The sequence below is a fragment of the Cygnus olor genome, chromosome Z, assembly GCF_009769625.2.
Source record: "Cygnus olor isolate bCygOlo1 chromosome Z, bCygOlo1.pri.v2, whole genome shotgun sequence".
Classification (NCBI taxonomy): domain Eukaryota; kingdom Metazoa; phylum Chordata; class Aves; order Anseriformes; family Anatidae; genus Cygnus; species Cygnus olor.
Genome location: NC_049198.1, coordinates 25,142,088 through 25,165,567, shown reverse-complemented (window position 1 = coordinate 25,165,567; position 23,480 = coordinate 25,142,088). Strand labels below are relative to the sequence as shown.

The 23,480-nt window shown below is 39.4% G+C and overlaps 1 protein-coding gene and 1 long non-coding RNA gene across 3 annotated transcripts in view; both read left to right on the top strand.

Annotated features, from left to right (window-relative positions):
* The first annotated feature begins 5,836 nt into the window (after positions 1-5,836).
* AGGF1 (angiogenic factor with G-patch and FHA domains 1) overlaps positions 5,837-23,480 on the top strand; it is a 25,514-nt gene continuing 7,870 nt past the window's right edge. Inside the window, exons 1-7 of one of the 2 annotated variants that reach the window (XM_040541056.1) lie at positions 5,837-6,032; positions 6,516-6,612; positions 7,105-7,310; positions 8,116-8,262; positions 9,796-9,984; positions 20,756-21,110; positions 22,524-22,635. In XM_040541056.1, coding sequence (XP_040396990.1) covers positions 5,862-6,032; positions 6,516-6,612; positions 7,105-7,310; positions 8,116-8,262; positions 9,796-9,984; positions 20,756-21,110; positions 22,524-22,635 — 1,277 coding nt within the window. In that variant the 5' untranslated portion in view covers positions 5,837-5,861. Of the gene's footprint in view, positions 6,033-6,515; positions 6,613-7,104; positions 7,311-8,115; positions 8,263-9,795; positions 9,985-14,246; positions 14,317-20,755; positions 21,111-22,523; positions 22,636-23,480 lie in introns of both variants that reach the window. The other variant, XM_040541058.1, reaches the window with a different exon arrangement.
* LOC121061744 lies at positions 14,337-16,988 on the top strand. The gene is made up of 2 exons (XR_005815245.1): positions 14,337-15,017; positions 15,952-16,988. It is a non-coding gene; the product is annotated as an uncharacterized LOC121061744 (long non-coding RNA).

Sequence of the window (23,480 nt, the reverse complement as noted above, 5' to 3'; positions counted from 1 at the left end):
TGCATCATGGAGAGATGGGCACGCTTTCCACCCAAGCATACATGATAACTCAATCACAGGCAGGTTTTTGGTTTCTTGGCTTTTTGGCCCGTGTGACTGCTTCTCTTGACATAACAATCACAGTCATCTTGACTTCTGGGAGGTGCTACAGGCAGAGGTGTGCACAGTATGAAGGCAAACCATGTGCCTATGTCATTACCCAGCTCTTGTTGGCTCAAGGTTTGCAGAGGCCACAGTGAGGAGCAGGAGGAGCATCAGCACGGCTGGTGGAGAAGTGCAGATGGAGCAGATGGAGTTGGGATTGAGAATTGGTACCTGGAAGGAGTGGGAGGGCATCTTCCTTGGGTGCAAGCACACGACAGGCATGGGCCACTGTAATACCTTGCCCCAAGAAGAGAAAGAGCAATCTGTCCTGCTGCTTCACCGACAACAGGGCATGACACAAGCTAACAAATCCACCTTGATGGTTATGCTGGTGGAAAAGTCTTTAGAGCCGACTCTAGCATCCCACAGGAAGCAAGCTACAATAATTTTGGCATCATTAGCAGTGGATGCTCTTCATTCTGGGATCTCCTTGTGAACCCCTGGGACTAAGCACTGCTCTCCTCAGAGAACAACCTACATTTACCACTGTAACACTTGCCTGAAATAAAGTTTTTGCCTTTGCAGCTGAGCAAATTTATTTGTAATGGCTAAGTGAAGATATCAGATGTTTGGCAGCTTTATGCCACTGGAGCAAAGTGGAATAGCTTTTACAAAATGTGTAACAAGGGTTAGCACCTAAGCCAGGAGCTGAGGTTGGTGTTGCCTCTGTGACCTGCCCCTGCATGTTGGCAGATGGTGACACTGCTACAGCTCTGTACGCAGGTGTGCCTTTGGGGATGAGCTGATCAGGGTGTAATGAGAAAATGCAGGCAATGCAGTCACTTGCACAGCAGGAAAGAGGCAACCTTATTTGTTCCTCTGCAACTCACACCAATAACAAGTTCAAAGAAGAGGATCCAAAACGGAGCATCTTGGGTGCCTACGTTAAGGTGTCTGTTCACTGTATGGTACTAGGCACAGATATCTCCCACTGGCAGCAATTCTTAAGGAGAAGGGTACAAAGATGATGACTATCTCAGACACAGGTGGGTGACTCACTCTCTCTAGGGTCCCAATTACCACAGAGACAACAGGCAAGCCTTGATCTACCACTGTGCTAGCAGCCCTTAGATCACATTATCTCAAGGGACAGCAACAAGCTGGTTTTGTTGGTTGTCTCCAACAACAGTTGATTCAACAAAGCTAAGATTTGCTATTTTTGTCATGCACTGCTTTGCTCAGCTCCTTAAGAAACCCTTGGCGAAGATGGCCAAGGAGTAAGACTACAAGGAGTGTAAGGCCAGCTTCCACAACTCATTCAAGTCAGCTTTACAGCACTGCTTTTATACCTCTGTGTCATTAACTTGCTTGCATGCCCAAGCCTAGGCTGTGTGAGGAGAAGAAGAAAACTAGTTTAGAAATCTATTATTCTGCCTAGATAGGCAGTTTTCAGGGCTGGTTTTCAGGGCATTTAAAAAAAAAAAAAAAAAAAAAAACAAGCCTTAAATGCCATCTAGTGGTAAAAGCTATTTTCACATTTCTGTTTTACAGAGAAACGCAGCTGGAGAAGGAGCACTGTGCAAGGTCATAGATAAACTTGTTTGGATAATTAGAATTTCCTTCACTTTCTTATCCTGGAATTTAGTAAACTTAGAAGGACTGTGAATAGAGGACATATGTTCACAAGACTTAAGCTCTGCACTGTCTTACTTTCAAGTGAGCAGGATCCCTAGTTGTGAACCAGGACCCTGTCCTTGTAGGAGTCAAAAAGGTCTATCTCATATGTGCAAAAGGTCTCTGTCTGAAACCAGAAGCCTCAGCATGCTGGGTGTGGAGCCAGCTACACTATGCAGGGGCAAAAGTTACCTCTTATGCAGAAATTTTGCAGACAACATATTCCATAGTATGTTAAACCTAATACTAAGATGCTGCAGCAAGGCTGTAGCAAGGAGTACCAAACAAATCACCAAAATGTAGTTTACTGATTCTATTTTAAAAAAACTTGCTGTTTCAAAACAAGCTGTCAACATGAGCTGAAACAGTTTATATAGCATGAATTAGAACTAACATTACTGACCTCTTAGTAAGTACCTTGCATGTCTTGGTACCTTGCAGCCTTTTGCATACACTTCCTGGTCCTGCTTGCTAAAAACCATGTGCCCCAATGTTCCCAGTGCCCATCAGAAGAGAAGTCACTGACCAGCTGCCTACTGTTTGGAGACACAGTCTTCTATCTGCAGAAATACTCCTTGTGCCTCCAAGAAGATCCTGCTGGAACCCCTGGCCAGCCCAAAAGCAGATCAAGACTGGCCCAGTGACTTTGAGGAAAAGGATGGAGCCCTCTGGCACAATGTAGACATACTGCCCTCCTGTACTTTCAACTCCACCTTACAGCAAAGGAGTTTTTAATACATTCCCAGGTAATTTGCCTCCTCCAAAGCATCACCATGGGAAGAGGGTAGGCCACTGAAGCACCAAACAAAATTGTAAACATCCATTTCTCTTCAGAGATTGCTCAATTTTCCTCATCACAAAGCAGCATAGGGGACAGACATCACAGCTATGCATGAAGTGATGGATATTCTGATGCTGTGTACGAAGTGCCAGATACTGCAGGTAAGCTGTCTGCATCTGCACAAGTGAACAGGACAGGTGGAAGGACAGTAAGACAAGAAAAGCAGTCACACTCCAAGACAGCAGGGGGATGTTGGAAAAGACAGACTGTAAAAGGAGTACAACAGCAGACAGCCAGGGAGGGCCAAGCAGGTCCTTTGCCATGGGAGCCTGGGGGGTTAGCAGGGATGGTCCAGTCCTGCTGAAGCCTGTCAGGTGGCAGCATCCTCATGCATGCTGTGTGACTGGCCGAGCTTCAACACAGAGGTATCAGGCCAAGAGTGTCCCACCACCTTGCAGACAGCTGGACAGATGCATCCTGCAGTCTGTCAGAGGAGAACATGAGGCTCTGAGCTGTCCCTGCACAGCAGTGCTCAGGTTGTAGCAGGTTGGGGACAGTTCAGCTTGTCACACAAAAACTATCAGGAGGCCATGGGAATAGGTATGCAATATTTCACCTCCTTGTGCTGCTGTCTCTCAGGAGAAGCAGGAACTTTGAAATACCATGGATGAGGACCACATCCTCCACTGGGAAAGGCGAATGAGGAAGTAGGGAGAGCAGCCATGGAGCTATGCACCTGAATGTGCTTCTCCCAGCTGGCAGGGATGCACATCTCCACCACCTCTTCAATTTTCAGCCCCAAGGAACATGTGCCAGTTTAGGTGCTGACATCACTTTTCATCCTTTTTTTGCTGCTTAACCTTGGTGAACCATTATTTTAGAAATTGTGATCGCCATTCAAAGGCCCATGATTAGACTAACATTTTAATATGACGGTAGTGCAATTCTCTGCATTGAATACAATTTAATACAAGCACGTGCATGAAATCTCTGCTCTTTCATAAAGTGTCTTCCTCCAGCTCACGTCTATTCTTTATTTACACACATTAAGTGCAACCTTTTGGATACAAACAGAATAATTATCAGAAATGAAACAGTTTTTGCTACAGAAAATTCTCAGCACATAAGACATGCATTCCTGATGAGGAACTACTATGGAGGAGCAAAACTGAGGTCTGAAATTGTGGGTTTGGTTTAAACATATGTTATGCCCTACAGTCTACGCTGGAGCTTTATTTTCCCTTACAAAAAATGCTTTAAGCCAGACAAACTATATATATTTTTCCCCATTTCCTTTCAGTTAAGATATGAATAGATGCAGATTTGCATCTTGTCTGCATGCGTAGGGCAACCTGTAGAGTTCAAGCATTCGATTCTGGCATTTTCTGGTCAGAATAGTACTTAATGAGCTATGCATGACAGCGTGATCCAATTGGCTTTGCAGTATAAAGTAGTGTTCATGCTAAAATAACACTGCAGCACAGTATGATTTTCAAGCTTGCATGTCTTTGGGCTTTTGTTTACTGGAAATGAGTCATTTCTTCAGTGGCTGCAAGAAGCAAATGAATAAAGATAGCACTACTTCGGCTTCTAATTCACAGACAGAAAGTGTAATATCTGCTCTCCATAAGAGCTACATAAAACTTGTGCGGAGTGAGGTCTAATCTGAAACCTATCGTTTTTCCCTGTTGCTATCAAGCTTTAGTAAGCAATGGCATGAGGCCAAACAAAAAACATTTCAGCTATGCCTAGATAGACTGCAGTGCCAAGAATAATCACTATTTTGAGTGCTGAGACAAAAGTTTTACAGGCAACAAGCCATCCCATTGTATTCAATAGCCAAAAAGCAGGATACAGAAGCATGCCAGAACTTCATGGCCTGCATCATTACACACTGCAAACTTTAAAGCCCTCATACTTTTGGAGAATCTTTCAGCAGAGCAAGGACCAGCAATCAAGGAAAGGACAAAAACAAATCTAAACTAAACTAACCTACATTGAAATAAAATAAATAAAATATATTTTAATTGCACCTTTTGTATATATGTAACTCACACATTACTTCAAGTAGTCAGATGAACACTTCCTCTAAAAGTGGTGCACCACAAGGGACACATCTGCTAGCAGGGTCACCAAATATATAATACTCTCATTATTGTCAGGTCTAAAATTTAGGGGCTATGACCTGCCAACTGTGATGTAATTGTTTCTTGCACAGAAGTCACAAAGGCTACAAAGTTTACTGTTTATTAATGACTAGTAAGCATTGTGCTCTGCAGAGACAAAGCACAGTTAAGGATCAGAAGCCTGTGAGGTAGAGGTTTGAAAATCAGTGCACTGAGATGGGGCTGTGGAACAAAATAATAATAATAAATCAGAGAAACCTCTGCAAGTGCCTCTAGAAATCCCAGCAATAGAAATTGACAGAGGAGTGCAAAACTGCATTTCTTTGCACAGATTTAATGCATTAGCTTTGAACGCTGTGCATACAGCTACAATTGCAGTACTCTCAGCCACTGCAATTTCCAGACAGGGTATGAAGTGGTTGTCCACATTATAGGCTGAATAAAATAAAATAAAATAAAATAAAATAAAATAAAATAAAATAAAATAAAATAAAATAAAATAAAATAAAATAAAATAAAATGTACTTATAGAAAAGAGTGTAAGTGCTAGATCAACATTTCACTCCCTGAGGTGCTGCAGGTGAAGCTCTGAAGTACCCTAACAAGCCCAGCAGCGGAGTTACGCGAAGGATAAAGACAAGCACACAGCTTTCCGTGCCACAACCACGGTCAGATGTTTATTTAATTGAGCACGCCGGGCCCCAGAACTGCCCCCACGCAGCCCGGCTCCCGTGAGCGGCGTCCGGCCGCCGCCCCGACGCCAGCCCCGCCTCACGCCGCGGGCAGCGCCTCGGACCCCGCCAGGCCTCGCGTAGGCCCTGCCCGGGGCGCGTCGCCTAGCAACCGCAAGCCGGCGCCGGGCGCTAGCGCGAGACCACGGGAGGCGACGCCGCTTCCCGCCTCCCCTCCACCCCTTCCGGGCTTGCGCCGCGCTCCTGCCCCGCGGGCCGGTTCTCGCGCTCGGCGGGGAAACTTTTCGCGCAGCGCCGCCGCCGCCGCCGCCGCCGCCGCCTGGCCGGGCTCGCGGGGGCGCGGACGCAGACGCGGGCGCGCGCGCGACGCCGCCGTTGGTGCCCCTCGCGCCCGGCCTGGGCGCCATGGCCGGGGCCGGCGGGCGGGGCCGCGGCCGCCGCTTGGTGCCGCGCGGCGGGCGGCGGGCGGCGGGCGGGCGCTGAGACGGGGGAGCCGCGTCGGGCATGGCCTCCCCGCCCGGCGGCGAGGCGCGGGGCCTGCGGGACCGGGTGACGGCGCTGGAGGCGGAGCTGGGCTCCTGCCGCGGGCAGCTGGAGCGGGCGCAGCGCCGGCTGCGGCGCACCGAGCGCCTCTACCGCGAGGCGCGGGAGGACGGCGAGGCGCTGAGGAGACAGGTGGGGGAACCTTCCCTTCCCTTCCCTTCCCTTCCCTTCCCTTCCCTTCCCTTCCCTTCCCTTCCCTTCCCTTCCCTTCCCTTCCCCGGCGGTGGAGTTTTCCCGTCACGAAAACTGACGCTGAGGGAGGGGAGGGAGGTCCGGAAGGCAGGCGAGCTGAAGGAACCGGGGGTCGTTGCTTGAAATTCAGCTTCTCGGCTTTTTTCAGCTGTCTTGGGAATGGTCCTGGTTAAGTTAGTCCTGTTCCTCCTAGTGTTTACCTTTATTAGTATACTCCTCGTGAGCAGAAATGATGTTTTTCATTGTGGCAACTGTTCGCATAGAAAATCATCTCCTGCAAAACAAAGTTCCACTTAAATAGCTGCAAAGCAGTTAAATTTTGTTAGAATTACAGAAAACTAAATGCGGTCTTTTTTTTTTCCCCCCTGATGCAGACCTCCAAAATGTAGCTTTGTTGTCTGTAGCATGCTCTTTCTCTTTCAGGTGGAAGAGCTCACTAAGGAAATCTATAGTAGGAAGGAGAAAGATACATCTAGCGTAGAAGTACAGACAGAGGACTATGCTGCATGGTCACAAGCAGGTAAGAGAGTGGCGATTGCTCATCTAGAGCAAAGATGTTAACTGGTATCTTGTTTGGTGTGGTGCAGCTTTTTGCTTGTTTGCTTTTATATAAAATACGTTTCAAGTCTGTATGCTTAGCTGCATTAAATTTGGTAACCTCACATTTGCCTTTCAGACCATTTACAGTTTCTTCAAGCTATGCCTTTTAGAACTGTACAATAAAAAGTATCGTGGACAGTAGCAGAATTTGTGCTACAGTACTGTGATATATAGTAATCTCAGACATTAAACAAGTGTATGTTGTACGAATTTTTAAAGTACATTAAAACAAGACATGACTTTCTCAGTAAACATAGAATAAATTCAGCATGGAGGCATGACCTAATAATGGGCTTTGGTTAGACTACTTATATGTATAAACTTCCTATTTAAGGCTAAGGATCCTTAAACTGCTTTGTGTCAAATACTGCTTTGCTAATGTATATAACTTCAACTTTTTTTTTTCCTTCAGATTATTACTACTATGAAAATTATTATAATCACACTGATACTCAGGACTGTGCATCCGAGCTATCAGTGCAGCACAATCATGGGACTGAAGGCACTGAGCAAAACTCCACAGAGGAGTTAAAGGAGGACATTAATGTTCCTGAAAGGGTGGATAGCACTGGAGTTGCTGAAGGTGGAGAAGAGGAAAATTTCGTCCAGAATTCACAGGTTATAGAACTGTTTGGGTTTTTACTGATCTTGAAGTCAGTAATCTGTTGATATATCATTTAAAAGATACACTTTTGGTCTTGATGTCATTTTATGAAATGCTTTTTTGGTGGTGGTCTCATAAGGATGGTAGCAGACGTTCTTATGCTTTGAAATTAGTTATTTTTGTAACATTGGTTCTTTGTGTAACATTAGTCATAGATTGGTTTTTAAAAGTGTGGACATTATAAAACATGTACAGTATGTGTCGGAAGCACTGAAAGCCTGGCTTTTTTTTTTATCAACAAAATATGTTTAATATGGCCATGCAGAATTTCAATTTTTTTATGGGATCCCATTTTTTTCCTCCATCAATAGAAGTAGGAAACATATAAGGAGAAATAACTTGTTAGGGTTTTTTTTTTTTCTGTCCTGTTTTTTTCCCGTTATCTAGCCTCTCACTCACTTAACTGTTTTTGTGCCTTAGCATCTAGAAATTTAAATGGAACTGAGAGCAGGCACCTATTTTAGGTGCCTATTTTAGGAATGTACTGAGATATTCACTATGTATTTCTGATGTGAAACACGTCTGAGAAAAGTCTGGGGGAAAATGAAAGGGATGGAATGGAATGTTGGTCCCATTAAAATCCATGAGAGTATATCAGTAAATGCCAGCTTGATTTTTGTCTCCGTGTCTAATAGTCCAGGTAACAGTCCAAGTCCATGGAGCACTAATATTTTTATTTAAAATAGCACACTGTAAAATGCCAAAGAACTAAAGAGTTTCCTTTTAGAGGAAAACCAATTTCTTACTTTCTGGTCCTAGGAAACAGAAGATACATCAGTACCAGAGGGCTCTTTGGCTGAGAGCTTGAGAGCTGCTGCAGAAGCTGCTGTTTCACAAACAGGATTTATTTATGATGAAAATACAGGATTGTATTATGACCATAGCACTGGATTCTACTATAATTCGGTAAGGGTAGCTTTTGGAATCCTGGGTATTTTTCCTCTACTGCAAAAACTTAATTAGTAAAAGTTGGTATGAACAGCGAACTAAGATCTAAGCTGACTTGAATCAAAATTCTATAACAGTTAATTTCTGCAATACATTTTCCATAACAGAGCTGTTTGGAGCTTTCTTCTTGTCCTATGAGGTGTGTGTATTTGTACATGCATGAATAGATAGGTGTATAGACTGTCACAAATCCTAGTGGAACTCCTCTGCTGAAAATAGGTTTTGTTTGCAGCATTACATTCAACTTAACTTAAAAGCAAATGTGCCTGTGGTAAACAAAAGTAGTTGTTTTCAGGTGTGGTTCTGTACTTTGTTACTTTTTTAAAGTCTCAAACTATATCAAAAGCAATGATATCACTCAGATATAGTTAACTATAGAAATAGTTAAATATTTGTGTTTGGGGCTACAGATTCCGGTTTATGATACAATTGCAGAAAAAAAGAGTAAAGAATATCTTCTTTTTCAGGAACTATTTTCTGTATTACAGGAAATGTTCTTGTGTGGGGTTTACATGTCAAGGTTTTGGTAAGAGGGCAGGGGGGCTGTTGGGGTGGCCTCACTGAAAATTTCAGGGACTGCCCTGTGCTGGACACAGCCACCTCTACAGCGGCCACACCACAGAAAACAGATGAACCTACTAGAGATAGGCAATTTGCCTCTTTGAAAGCATGTTTAAGAAAGGGCAAAACAAAATAAGGCATAGGGGATGCCAAGAGTGTGTGGAAACAACCCTTCAAACACCAACATCAAAGACAAAGGGTGAGGAGGATGTGCTCCAAGCACCAGAGCAAGCATGGAAGGCCATTCCAGAGCAGATATCCACACTGATTCTGTGCAGAGCCCCATACTGGAGCAGGTGGATGTTCTCTTCAGAAACTGTGGGCAATGGAGAGACCACGTCAGAGCAGGTTCTGGCGGGAGCTGTGGCCTGTAGGGGACACACACTGGCGCAGATGTATCCTGAAGGACCACGTGCTCTGGGAGAGGGCGCGGTAGAAGTGTGAGGAGAAAGGAACAGCAGAGAGAAACTGTTATGAACTGACCACAACCACCATTCCCCATCTCCCTGCTCAACTTGGGCAGGGCGATGTTAGGTAGAGGAGCTGGGAATGAGGGAGTGAAGTTGACCTAGAGAAAGAAGGGAGAGGGAGAGAAGTTTTATTTTATGACTTTTTTTCTCACCCTCCAACTATTTTAATTGATAACAAATTAGTTTTCACCAAGTTGAGTCTGTTTTGCCCCGGTGATAAATTGGTACATGATCTCTATCTTTACCTCAACCCAAACGCTTTTCATCTTGTTTTATCCTCCTGTCCTGTTGAGGTGGGCAAATGAAGAAGCAGCTGGGTTTAGGTGTGCCATCCAGCCAGGGTCAACCCATTACAGATCTTTAGTAGATTTCAGTATTCAGTTTCTTAGCTGAGTGTGTTCTGTTGAGCAATGGGTCTGTCAAAGTAATGGCAACATTGTTCTTAACTTTTCTCATAAAGGAAAATCAACTGTATTATGATCCAACAACTGGAATTTACTATTACTGCGATGTGGAAAGTGGCCGGTACCAATTTCATTCACGAGTGGATCTACAGTCTTATCAGACTTCTGGTTCTCAGCACACCAAGGATAAAAAAGGGAAAAAGAAGAGAAAGGAAACAGAGTGGAATACTGCAAACGAGTATAAGGTAACTTCAGAATTGATAGATAGAAAATGCAATGCCTGTTTTGTTTTATTTTGTTTTTTCATGATGCAACTTAGAGGTTGTGGTGTTTGGCTTTTGGAGGACATACGCTTATTTTCTGAAAGATTCAAGTGTCTTTTAACTATATACAGCAGGTTGATTAGATGTAGCTAATGTTAAAATAATTTTCCCACTGAATAATTAAGGATCAAACTTTAAACTTGGATCCCCTCACTTTTTCAGTGTTGTTTTATTACAGTGCAACTGTGTAGATCTTTAAAGTTGATTATCAGTGAAGCTCTCTAACAAACACACTGGGATGAATTTGGGTTACTGTGTGGACTCGTTTCACAACCAAATTCAGTGTACCTTAATGTCTTGATTTTTGTTGCCTTTTTTTTTAATTCTTGTGATGAATCCAAAAATGAAGGAAGGTTTTGAAATTGTAGAGACACACCACTCTTTCTCTGTGACTATGTATTCCAGAGTTCATTCCACTGATGTTTTAATGTGTATCTACCATCATTTGGGTTTGATGAAATATCTAAAGTTCTAATTCTTGGACTATTATGCTCTTTATTGATATTTTTTTGGTCAATACATTTTTGTTGTCCATAGTGTGTAAGTGTATCTTAATAAGTGATGACTGTAATTAACTCGTATTTTAAGTTATGAAAAACGTAACTTTATTTGGTTTTCTGATTGCTAAGAAAACATACAATGTAGTACATAGTGGGTACTTTGAAAAACGTTGGTCACTCCTAGGCATTGTAAGTGCTACTGTCACACACCTATTAAGACACAAGAAGCCTTTTCCTGCTGAACACTATTACTGATGTGGAACAAATTCAGATAATACTATTCTACAAATTTGTTTATTACTTAAGATTTATTGGAATGTATAGATTCCTTTGTTGACCAGACCTCCTTAGTTTGTCTTTCTAAAGCTGCTGCTTTAACCATTGCATAATTTCGTTGTAGAGGCCTCAGCAAAGCCGATTTGTTGAAATCTGTAATAATTACGGTAGTGTACAAGCACTCTTAGCTAGTCATTACGCAACCTCAGTACAGAGTTTAAAAATTTTTTATTGGGAGTTACATTACCTGAAAGACTTATAAGCAGATGGAAACTGCTTACAGTAAGAACCAGTGAAGGTAAGTTAGATGGATAGTGGTAGTTGACTGTGGGTAATGTGAAAATTTCTACTTCTGGAGATAACTTCACATCGAACGTTCTTTTTCAAAAGCCTGGGGTGGATACTTAGCAGTATCCACCCCAGGTGTATATCTCTGAGTATAATGATCCTTTAGACTTTAGAAGGTAATGCAGTTGTAGCTAAGAGTGTTACCAGAATCTAAGTTGCAGGCTAGCTGTGTGCAACTAGTGAATTGGCATTCTGACACTCCCAAAAGGCATAGTTAATAGAGAATTTTATTCATTCTGTGTCAGGAAGACAACTTGGAAATGGGTCTTTATCATACTGTGCAATTAGTAAATCTCTTAAATTTAGTTATGTGTTGAACTTTTACATACTGACCTAAATTTACAAATGTATTAAAAGTTTTGTGGCATATATAGGCCTAACCTAGAAAATAATGTTGGCAACTTTGTGGGATCCCATCCCCATCTGCTTTTACCATCTGATTGTACTGCAAATAGCTAGCTGTCTTTAGCTCATACTATGTTTAAAAAAATACTGTTATGTAGCTGGTCTTGTTAACAAATCTTTTAAGTTTGCACAGCCACAAGGTAGGAGGTAAACATCCACTTTTTAACCACTCAGTACATTGCTTTATTTGTGAGTTAATTTGATTAAGCAACAAGCTAACCAGCAAAACATGTAAAATAGAAAAATAGATTCTGTAGCATGTAGGTTTGTACGTTTGTGAACAGTAAGTCAAAGGTGATGCCACAGTCCACAAGGACTTTCGTTTTTTTTTAACTTAAAAATGGAGAATATGAAGTGAAACTTAGAACAATTACTCTGCGTTAACTTTGAAAAAAATAAAAAGCCTTTGTGTCAGTCCACTTATATATAAATGCAATATTAGATTTAGAAAACAAAAAAACACCTTATTGTCATGTCTTATGTAATTGAGTTAAAACACATTATTCTTAGTGTATGGTTGTAACAAGAAATGCATTGATTTTTTTTAAAAAAAATTGCATTAATAAAAGATCAAGGTTTCTTAGAACAAAAGATTATGGATTTTTCTGTGTTCTGAAAAAAAGATAAAACAGTTTGTTAGCTGCACAATCCAGTTCATAGGTGTAGAGTATCTCTTGGCAATATTGTTGTCCAGTTTTGTCTGGGATTGCTAAAGGCACTAATTAGTTCATAGTAATTATTGCACTATTTACATTCAGAAAGAAAAACATCTGGTTTTAAGTAGAATCTTTTAGTGTTCTTTATGGTGAAATTCTTTCTTCCACGCTTATGCTCATCCTTCTTTACTTTCCATTCCGTCTTACACTCTTGAAAAAGTAAAATAAAAGCTATCTCTGAGTACTGATTAAATTTGCAAAGTTCCTACAATTATTTTGAAGATTAAGTATTTCGTTATTGCTTTTCCCAGTGGGTTACTTACTATCTTAAATTGTGGTGCTAGCTGGAAAAGTGTCTCTGAACATTATCAAGCTTTTTGTCCAATGTATGCTTTACTCTAGTTTTTTTTTCCCCACAGCCATTACAAGTAGGAGAATGATTTTTTTTATTTTTTTTTTGCCTGCTCTGGAGCTGCTAATGATAAATAAAAGTGATAAAGCAATACCATAGTCTAGTTCTGGGAATATGTCACAACCCACCTGAACATTATTATTCCCCTATCAAGATTAGAAGGTTTCTAAGAATGTGCATATGAGGCTGAAGAAGATACTGAGCAGTGGATATAGAATTTCAAGTACACAAACACTTGTTAAATTTGCTTGCTTTCTTTTTCAGCTAAGGGATTAAATATAAGCAAGGTATTGGTAGATACTCAGTCTTAGTTAAAAGTTTTCTGTATCCAAGAAATAAAAGAATTTAGCAACTGCATGTGTAGATTATCACAGAAAATATTTCTATATACACAATACTGGTAGCTATACAGTTTTTACAAAAACTGTGAGTTTTGATTTACCCAATCCATTTAATCGAAAATTAATCTGTTTCTTAATTTAAAAAGAACTGTAACTGGGTCAAACAGTTAACTTTCTGTATCTGGTGACTGAAGGTTTTTTTTGTTGCAATTTAGTTTGTAGCCATTGTGAGAAATTTGGTGTGCTCAGCTATTTTATATATACACAGTCTATTTAGAAATAGTACATGGGATGTTTAGCACTACAGAAGTAATGAGTATTCTCCACAAATATCATGAAGGGTGTTCATGAAAAGACAATATATATCTGAGAATCTAAAGAATAAAATCATTTTAATGTTAACAAGCCAAATTACCAGTCAAGATAATTCTAGTGAACTTCTGGTAAAAAGAATGTGCTTATAATAGCACAAAAAAAGGAGATGAACTCAGAAGGTTAGTCCCCTGATTTATGTAAGAACTTTCTGTAAATATTCTTTCTTTCCAGTCACCAAACTTCTTTATTACAAATAGTTTTCTTTCAAATTGTGAACCTAAGCATGCTGCCTACATGCATGCTTTTAATAGACAATCGGGATTTGTATTTCAGAGTACGTAGAATTAGCCCATATGCAGCTCTCTTAAGAAGGATTGGTGGAATAGTCTGGAATTCTAAAGCTTCAGTTCTTCTTTATGTAGTGGTAGGCCAAAAAATTGAGCAAGAATTACCGTAATTGCATCCTTCAAGAGAAGGACCTTTAAGTTAATTTGGAGCACTTTAAATGTTTTTACTTTGTTTAAAAAAAAAAATTAATCACAAGGTGGCATAAATAATAATGTGATCCCTGGTCCAATATCTAGTTCCAGCTTTTTCATAAATGTTGGAGAATTGACTGTGTGCAGTGGTGATCATGTAGTTTTACTTGCTGGATTGGGACTGTCAGTGATACACAGTAAAATTTAGGTGCAGTTAGAAGGCTCTCAACTATGACATTTTACAGTTCACTGTTAATTATGTCCAATAGATTTCACTTCAATGTGGCACTCAAAAGTCACTCCTACTATATCCTATTATAGGTGAATCCTAGCTACTCTGTACAAGCGATGAGGCTTTTGAAGTAGTATTTCCCATAGAACTCTTGAAGCAGTGATTTTTATTTTTTTATCATGTGTAGTTTACTTTTTGCTGATATTCATCCCATCTTTAGGTACGTCAGTTGACAGAAACCATGGCTAATCTGAAGATATCTTCTTTTGGATTGGCAGCTTCTGGTAAAGGTAGAGTAGAGATACCAAACACAATAGTCTGTGGATGTTTACCTTTAACCTTGATATACTTACTAAAGAAAAAGAAACTAGTAGTTGATGTCTAGATTATCTTATATTCCTAAAGAAATTTTTTGCAGCTGCTTCATCAAAATCTGTTCATCTAGAAAGGAAAAAAGTAATATATATTTGAAACACTGTTTAAGTAAAACATCTGAAGAAAACTTTGATGGCATTCTGGAATATTTGGGGGAAAATACATGTTTGGCATAACTATATTAACATGAGGTGTCTTGATTAATCATGCTAAACATTCTTCAGGTAAGGCAAGTTCATGCTTCCTGTGTTTCAGAGCTCCCCACCACTGCATAAATTGACTTTTTTATGATATAGGAAGAGCTTTACTCATTTTATGGCTTTTAATTATTTTCTCGTATTGAAAATACTAGTATAGTGAAGCTAGAAGACAGTAACTGGAGTACTTGTGAAATGTTGCTAGTAAGTGAAAGCTTGGTCATCTGAGCAAGAGAACTATTTTAACCTTTTTGGAAATGTTTTATTAGTAATATACTGGATTTCAGTAGTATTTCAAATTGGGAGATTCAGTGATAAAGACTTGACGTTCAGCCCTTTCTATTAGGGTGTTAAGTATCCATGATTCCATTAAATCATCTACTGAGCTTCCAGCAAAACCAAGAAGCAACAGATGACATGTAAGTGGAAAATTGTTTGTGCTTATGTTTTGTGTAAAGTAAACAGATTTGGAAAACAAATCAATTAAATGGTGTATTTCTTAAAACTGTTTATACACACAGTAATTTAAGTGCTAATTTGTAGACATGCTCAAGAGTTGCATGCATGTGCATATAACTCAGGCATAATACAGAAAAAAGATGAAGTTGTTTGTAAAGAGCAAATGTTTGTCTCACTCTGTCACAATACAGCAAAAAGTATATTTAAATGCCTAAAATATTTTGAATTTGTTACTCAAAACACTTCAGTTACTATAATTATTCATGTATATAAGCAGGCACTTCTGAAGATCTTCATCTGAGTTGGTTTGTGACCTATCCTTTAGAAAGCAAAACCATCAATTCTTGTCAATATGAACATGATTTGTAGTTCTGAAAAGATCAGTCCTCATGAAATGCATAAAAATGATGTGCTGATCTTGAACTATTTCTCTAGCACCTATTCATTGTCTTTGTTAGGGATACAAAAATAAGAACCAGTTCAACCCTGTAGTTAAGAAAGTTTTATTACAGATCAGATTCATTCCACCTCTCAACTTTACTCATGAGTAGTGAGTGAGAAAAGTGAGAGATCATATGGTGATACCCAGTAGATACCAAGCTTTCTAAAAGCGGAATCACCTGGAGACAGTCTGTCCAGCTTAAGACTGTTGGGATTCATCTACAGACTGTTTAGATATTAGGCAAAGCAACATACAAAGAGAAATACGTGCCTGAGATCATGGTGTAACAACCGTAACTATAATAAGCATGAACTTGCATACTTTGTGTCACTAGTTTGGGAAGAAGCATTAAATATCCTGCCACTGAGAAATTAAGTTCATTGCTGGTATTTTTTTAAGTCATTAAAGATGATACTGGATATTCTGTTTACTGTTGGTTCTATTTTTTTAAGGAATGGCTATATGGAGGCAACTTACTGCAGTTTTCACAGTTGCGCTTTCATTTACTTGTGTTCTGTTAGTACTAGCAGTCATGTATAATGAAGAGGGATTTCCTCAGCAGAAGATCCCCCTCAAATACATTCAGCAGCCCCAGCCTTAATGTTTAGACCTGATCAAGGTGTGTGTTTTAATACAGACTTGCAAAATTTTAAAAGACTAAAAGTCCGTATCTTTTAGCAGCGCAATTTGAAAATCCTCAATTTCATACAAGGATTTGTAAATATATAGCTAGAGTATTTCAGGAGTGTAATTGAAAACTTAAAGATTAGTAAATTCTTCAATTCCATCCTGTGCTGCTAACAAAACTCTTTGCTTCTGAGGTTCTGAACTTGCAAAAGAGTCTGTTACTGTAAATCCTTCCCATAAATACATTTTTGTGCTTGACTTCAGCAGAGCAAAGCAGATTGCTGCCTGTGGCATCAAGACTTCAAGGTTAAAAGAATCTGCGTCTTGCTAATTAAGTGTTTAAACAGGTTATATTTTGTGGATATTCACATGTGTTTCACTTAACTTCAGTGAACAGTGTTTTTCCAACTTGATTGTAGCTGATCTCAACAGGAGAGATAGTAGACCCAGAATAGCAGTAAATGAATTCTAACATCATTTATGTTAGCTCAAATACAATTATCTTTGCTTTTGTAATAACTTGAGTGCTTTGTGTCCTAATTAAATAGGTAAATGAGGTCATTACCTCTGACTTTTTTTTTAATTTCCGCAAATGTACTGAGTCATTTTTGACTTGTTTGCTTGAGGCATGTAAGATTATAGTTTATGCAGAAGGATGAGTATATGAAGATTACTTTTCTGTCTGTATTTAATAGCAGAACTGTTTATTGATTTGCTTTCTTAAGACCTGATTGTAGTAATAGTGGAAAAAATACTGAAACTGCTGAGAACAAGCTTAATGATTGTATTGGCAGAGAGTATGTTATGTACATAGCCTTTTGTCAATCTCTACACATTATTAAAAATTCCTGCTTTCAACACGCAACAAAGAGTATTGTCTATACTTTAGTAGCCAGGCTTTGAAGCAGCACCTTCCTATTTTCTAATGTAGAACATCTGAAGAGATACCAAAAATGAGTCCCCTGGACTCAGTAGAGAGCAAGAGCTGAGTGTTTGGAGTGTTATGCTTGGGTTCCAGTGTTTCAGTCATCTGTTGCTTTGCTTCAGTCAAGTGCTTTGAGCAGCCTATTTATAGTTTCTGTGTTTTCAGACTGAATTCTTAAAATTTCTGTAGCTCATGGTATTATGGGAAGAAATATGTTTAGGGTTGCAGAGAATGTCAGCAGACTTGCTGAAGATGCATTTCACTCCTGCATCTGGATCATTAACAAAAATGTTGACCACAGCTAGCCCTAGAATTGAGCCCTGGGGAACATGGCTGGCAACTGGCTGCCAGCCAGATGTAACCCCATTCACTGCAACACTTTGAGCTCTATCATTGAGCCACCCAGTGGGGCGTTAACCTGTTTATCTTGCCTTTTGGACCATTTGTTTAGAAGGCTGCCATGCAGGACAGTATCAAAGGCCTTACTAAAATCCAGAAAGATTACATCTGCTGCCTTCCCTTCATCCAGTATGCGGGTGACCTTATCACAGAAGGAGATCAGATTACTAAGGCAGGACTTTCCCTTGATGAACTATCACTGTGCCTGATAATAGCTTTGTTCTTTAACTGCCTTTCAGTATCCCCCAGGATAAGCTTCTCCATAACTTTTGCAAGGACTGAGGCTAGACTAATACATCTGTAGTTTCCCAGGTCTTCTCTCATGCCCTTTCTGTAGATGGGTGTACTGTTGGCTGGCTTCCAGTCAGCAGGGACCTCCCCAGACTCCCATGACCTTTGGTAAATTGTTGAGAGGGGTTACACTATAATGTCTCATAATTTCTTCAGCATAATTCGGGGTGAATCCTGTCAGGCCCCAACAATTTATGAACGTTGAGCTGATACAACTGTTCCTTTACAATCTCCATGACCACTGAAAGCAAGTCACTGCTTTCCTAGTTATGGTCCTCAAGTCTGAGAACCAGGCAGCACATATCTATCAGTACTATTAAATATTGAGGCAAGAAAGGTATTAAATGCCTCCATGTTTTCCTTATCTGTACTTGTTAGGTTATCCATTTCAAGTACCAGTCCAATGTTTTCCTTTGTCTTCCTCTTGCTGTTGACATACTTGAAAATGCATTTTTTGTTTTCTGACACCACAGTGGCCACTGTCAACTCAAGTTGAGCTTTGACTTTTCTTGTTTTCTCCCTGTGAATGCAAACTGCAGCTCCGTACTCTCCCTGTGAAGCCAGACTTGGCTTCTAGTAGCCATGGATTTTCTGCCCTAATTTCAGGAGATATTCCCTGTTCAGCCCGGATGGTTTTCTATGGTATTTCAGCACAATGGTATTCCTGCTCCTAAGCTCTTAAAAAGTGTTTCTTGAAAAGTGACTAGGTTTTGTGAAATCCTGAACCCTCTGGAGCACATTTCCAGGGGACACTGCTAACTAACTCTCTGAAAAGCTTAAAGTCTGCTCTCTTAAAGTCCAGGATGGCCATTCTGCTAGCCTTTTTTCTCCTTACACCAAAAATTTTGAACTCAGCTATTTCATGATCTGTGTGGCCAAGACAGCCACCTACCATCACCTCTCCCACAGGGCCTTCCCAGTTCTCAAGGGACAGGTCTGGGAGGCACCTTTCTTAGCTGGCTCACACAGTACTTGTTACAGAAAGTTATCTTCGACATGCTTTTATGATATTTCTAGTTTATGTCTGGGAAGTTAGAATTTCCCGCAAGGGCAACTGATCCTAAGATTTCCTGTAATTTCCTATAGAATTTGCCATCCTTTCCATTGTCCTGGGTGAGCAGTTGATGGTGGACATCTGACTTACCTATTTTATCTGTCCCTTTAATCCTTACCCAGAAGCTCTTTACCACATTGTCCCTAACAACAAGGGTTGTACAGTCTAGTCTCTCCATTACATGCAGTGCAACACCTCGTCTGCCCTGACTATCAGTCGGGAGGCTCGTCCCACCAAGTCTCATTAAGCAGTGAAAACAGCTATGGGAAAGGAACGAAGCTTAGAGTTCGTATTTTGTTCCTCCTACTGCGTAAACTGATATACAAGCATTTCAGATGTACTTCTGAGCCTGCAGCACTCCCTGGAGCAGCATATGTGTTCCCATTAGCCTTGCCACCCTCGGACGGTGCAGTACCATCCCTTGGCTTAAGCTCAGTGTACCTAACGGTATCCCTCTCCCTCATCGATCCTCATTTAAAGCCCTATCAACAGGTTATATATAGCCTGACTGTAAAAGCCCATAAACAAATGAGTGACGTGTATGAACTGTGCAAATCTTATTTTTGGCTGGATTACTACATCACTGAAAATAAATAGCATAGGCAGCAGCTTTGCAATCCCGTTCCTTTCTAGATACTGTACTTACAGGATACAGGGAGGAGAGCAAGTGTGAGCTTGTAATCATTCAGGTAAAACATGAGGTCATATAATACTTGTTGATTATTCCTAAGAATCTGCTGTCTTACTGAAAGTGTCTCAACAGTGCTCTCTAAAGTCCTATCCAATAGCTTGACCACTGAGCAGAGGGGAATTCTTGTGTTTTTCTTACAATTGTGCCACTGATGAGTTTTTACAATTTTGGTCAAATTTACATTTTCTCATGGTAAAGTGAAAGTGCTTTAATTTCCATGGTATTAGCATTCGCATTAGTTTGTATACTTTGAAATGTAAAATGCTCTGTGCAAAAACTTCCTGAAAAGAAGTAAAAAAATTTACTTTACCCACTGTATTGAAAATTTTGATATTCTTTAAGGCGATGTAATGCATCTATTCTGAATCTGAAAAGGCAAATTCACCAATAAAATCTGATATGTTTGTCATTTCTCTTTTAAAGCCATTTGTTTTCATTCTATCTTTTTTAAGTTGGTCATCAGGGTTACTACATTCAGAATTACATTTTTCAAGGTACTCTGGCAAAATTGATGTAACATTTTAGAGACTTTTCAGTTCAAAAAATGTTGATGGTCTGTTTTCTGCTTGTGAAATCAAGTGACAGTGGAAAAACCTGCAATAACCTGTTTTATATGATATGCAATGGAGAAATTTGTTGCGGTAGAAAATGGATTTTCAGTAGAATCTCTTCCACACAGCATAAATTAAAGCTCTCTTACAAGTTCTCTACAGTATCTTGATGAAAGCCTTTGTTAAAGCTTCAGTTTTGAAAGGAAGAAGAGCAGGTCATTAGGCAAGCATGGGTGGGAATTCCAGATACTTGGGACCATTCTGGAATAAAACAAGAAGACAGAAACAGTGGGAAGATGTGATGAAGATGAATTAAAGAACTTTAAAACAAGTGGCAAGAATTTTGTAAGAGAGGGAGAAGAGTCATGAAAGCAAAACTGGAAAATACTCAAGATGGTGTTTTATAAGTCTGAAAGTAAGGACAAGAATTTTAATGTTTTGAGAGAAAAGTGCAAAGAGTAATTGAAGGTTAGAAGACAAGTGTAGTCACACCTTCCCAAGTAGGAAATTATCTCAGTCATATCTAATAGAATGTGAAAATTTTTCTACTGAAATGTTGACTGCATGCAGAAAACTCTGGAACTGTAAGCATTTCTTAATAGTTGTAAATTAATTCCTAGTGAAGAATTTAATTCCAAGCTTATGGTATATTTTAGAATAACTTGATCTGTAAAGAATATAACTTTCCTCAATTGTGGTTTCTGTAACTCCTCTCCAGGATTTGGACGCAGAAGAGCAGAAATCATCTAACAGTCTGAACTGTTTTTCCACTACTGAGCAAGTAAGTTCTACTGAAGAAGAAGAGTCTCCTAATGCAAGAAAGAAGACTAAAATGGACACAAAAATACGAACCAGTCTAACAGCCAAAGAATCGTTTTCCACAGACGGTATAAATTCACATTCACGCAAAAGTACACCAGATACTGCAGCATACACAGATGACAGTAAAATAGTAGACACAGAAAGTGAGCCAGAAGAAGGTGAAATTACAGATACTGAACATGAAGTCTACAGCAGTGAAGATGAAGTAACAAGTGAAGAAACCAGTGATTCAGAAGACTCAGAAAATGAAGGTGAATTATTGTACCTTTTATGTATATTAATGTATTTTTCCAAGAACCCATTAAGAAAAAAATACAGAACAGTTTGGGTAATTAAAAAAATAAATAAAAACATCTTACTTGAGATACTTGAGTTTAAAAGTGCTGTATGTTACTTGTATGTTTCTTTTCACTTGCCCTGTAGTTGGAACTAAGTAGTGATGTTTCTGTAAAAACTGTTGAGGGTATAATTTTCTGGGCTTGTGGAAACCTTAGTGGTAGAATAAATGTTTTTACATTAGGAAAGTGTCAGGAGAGAAAGTCTTGCTTAAAATAAAGATTCTAGTACAAAGCTCACAGAAATTCTGTTTACTAGCTCTTCAATTAATATATAGTATTTCATGGAATTATGTAGGTTGGAAAAGACCTTCAAGATCAAGTCAGGCCATCAGTCTGTGCTACCATGTCCCATAACTAAATTCTTTTCCTGATGCTGTTCATAAACAATCATGTATAATTCAGTGTACGATTAAATCCATTGTGGTGAAAAGGATTACTCAGTAGGATTTGAAATCGTATGTTGTATTTATTCCAGTGCAACATGTAAGAAATTGGGATAGAGAGGAAACATATATGCTCTTTTGTATCCAAGAAAGCCTTATCTTAGGTTCTTGAGACCTCCTCAAGAATTTAATAGTCTCTTGAAAAAAAAAATGGTGAAAAAGTTAATGCAAACAAAACAACTGGTGCAATGTACCTGCAAAGGATATCCTAAATCACAAAATGAAATACAAACTATAGAAGTTAGAAGTCTGTACTGCAGCCTGGACCGTGCTCACAATTAAACAGTCAGTTTGTTTCTTCTGCTTTCGTTCTTTCACTTACTCAGCTACCCTGATTCTGATCAGTTAATGCCAGTTGAAATGCCTGAATGCCTGATGCTAGCAAGCATATAAACTCCCCAGTAATGCCAGAATAATAAAAACTGGAGACAGTTTCTGTCCTCCTACCTTTTGAGCAAGTGTCTTCCCATCTTGCCCATGTATTCCTACCTGAAACTGTTGGAGACTGTTGATGCAAATGGACATTCAAGACCAGAATTCATACAGCTGTTGGAATATTAACAGATACCAAGGCAAAAGAGAATATATATACATCTGTATGCAATGTTAGTAAATTCTATGAATTTATTTATATTTTATTTCTGTAAAGAACCAGCTGTGTACGTGTAAGCAATGGGAATTAATAAAATATTTTTTGATTGATAGTTTCATCAAAGTTTTCTCTCAGATGTGTTTATATTTCTTTTTCTGAATGTTGCATATGATTCAGCTAGATAATTGCAGAATGTGTATCAGTTATTTGAAAAATATGGAATATAGGAGTAAAACTGTAACTTGCTGTTAGTAACTTTTTTTTCTTTTCTTTCTTTTTTTTTTTTAATAGATGAAGAAAGGATTTGGCCTCCTTGTATCAGAGTCATTGTAATAAGATCACCAGTTCTGCAGACTGGATCACTTTATATTATCACAGCTGTGAAACCTGCTACAATTGGAAGGTAAAACTGAATGGAATTTGTTACCTATATCTGAAACTATACCTGGCTTTGAAAGTAGCATAAGCCACGCAAGATTGTTCGTCCCTACTGTTCATGCTAGTCCCCCTAGCCTGCAGCAATTGCGAGATTTTCTGACTTTGGTTGACTGACAGTAAGAGACTTCAGTCACATCACATAATGTTGTGTTTGCTGTGATAACAGCATACGTATTTAATATAGCTCAGTGCTCATGATTCTTTTTTATTGACAACTTGATCCTTTGTCTAAATCCTACTGGCAGCGTAATAATTGGAAGTCAAGAAAGTACTTTTTTTTTCTGGGCAACTAAGATAACTCATTTGGAAATTCAGTATCACCAGAAAGTATATACTGGGCTTCTCATGCAAATTCCAGTAAGGTTGATTCACCACTTCGAAATAATAAGTTAGGATTTTTGCTACCCTATATGCATTCTTTCAGTTCTGATATTAAAAATAAAATAAAATTCTGGTTTGTTCTTTGTGGATGATAAATGAATGCTTTCTTACCGAAATCTCCACCCCTCTTCAGCTGCTTTTAACTGATGCTGATATGTGTTTTGATTTGTTCTTACAGCTGGAGTGTTTCAGGTACATTTATGTGAAGTTTAGCTGTTAAAAATTCTCCTTGTAATTTGCATGTAGGTCCTATAATAGCTGCATTGCTTCTTCATCCCCTAGTGGAAGAACTAATACATAAATTCATTCCTCTTCCCTCCTACTGCAGTATTTTTGATAGTAAATATGTATCGATTACTCCTTCATTGCTTGTATTACCTACTTAATGCTACCAAGAACTCAATCTCAGCCTTGAAGACTGATGCCAAG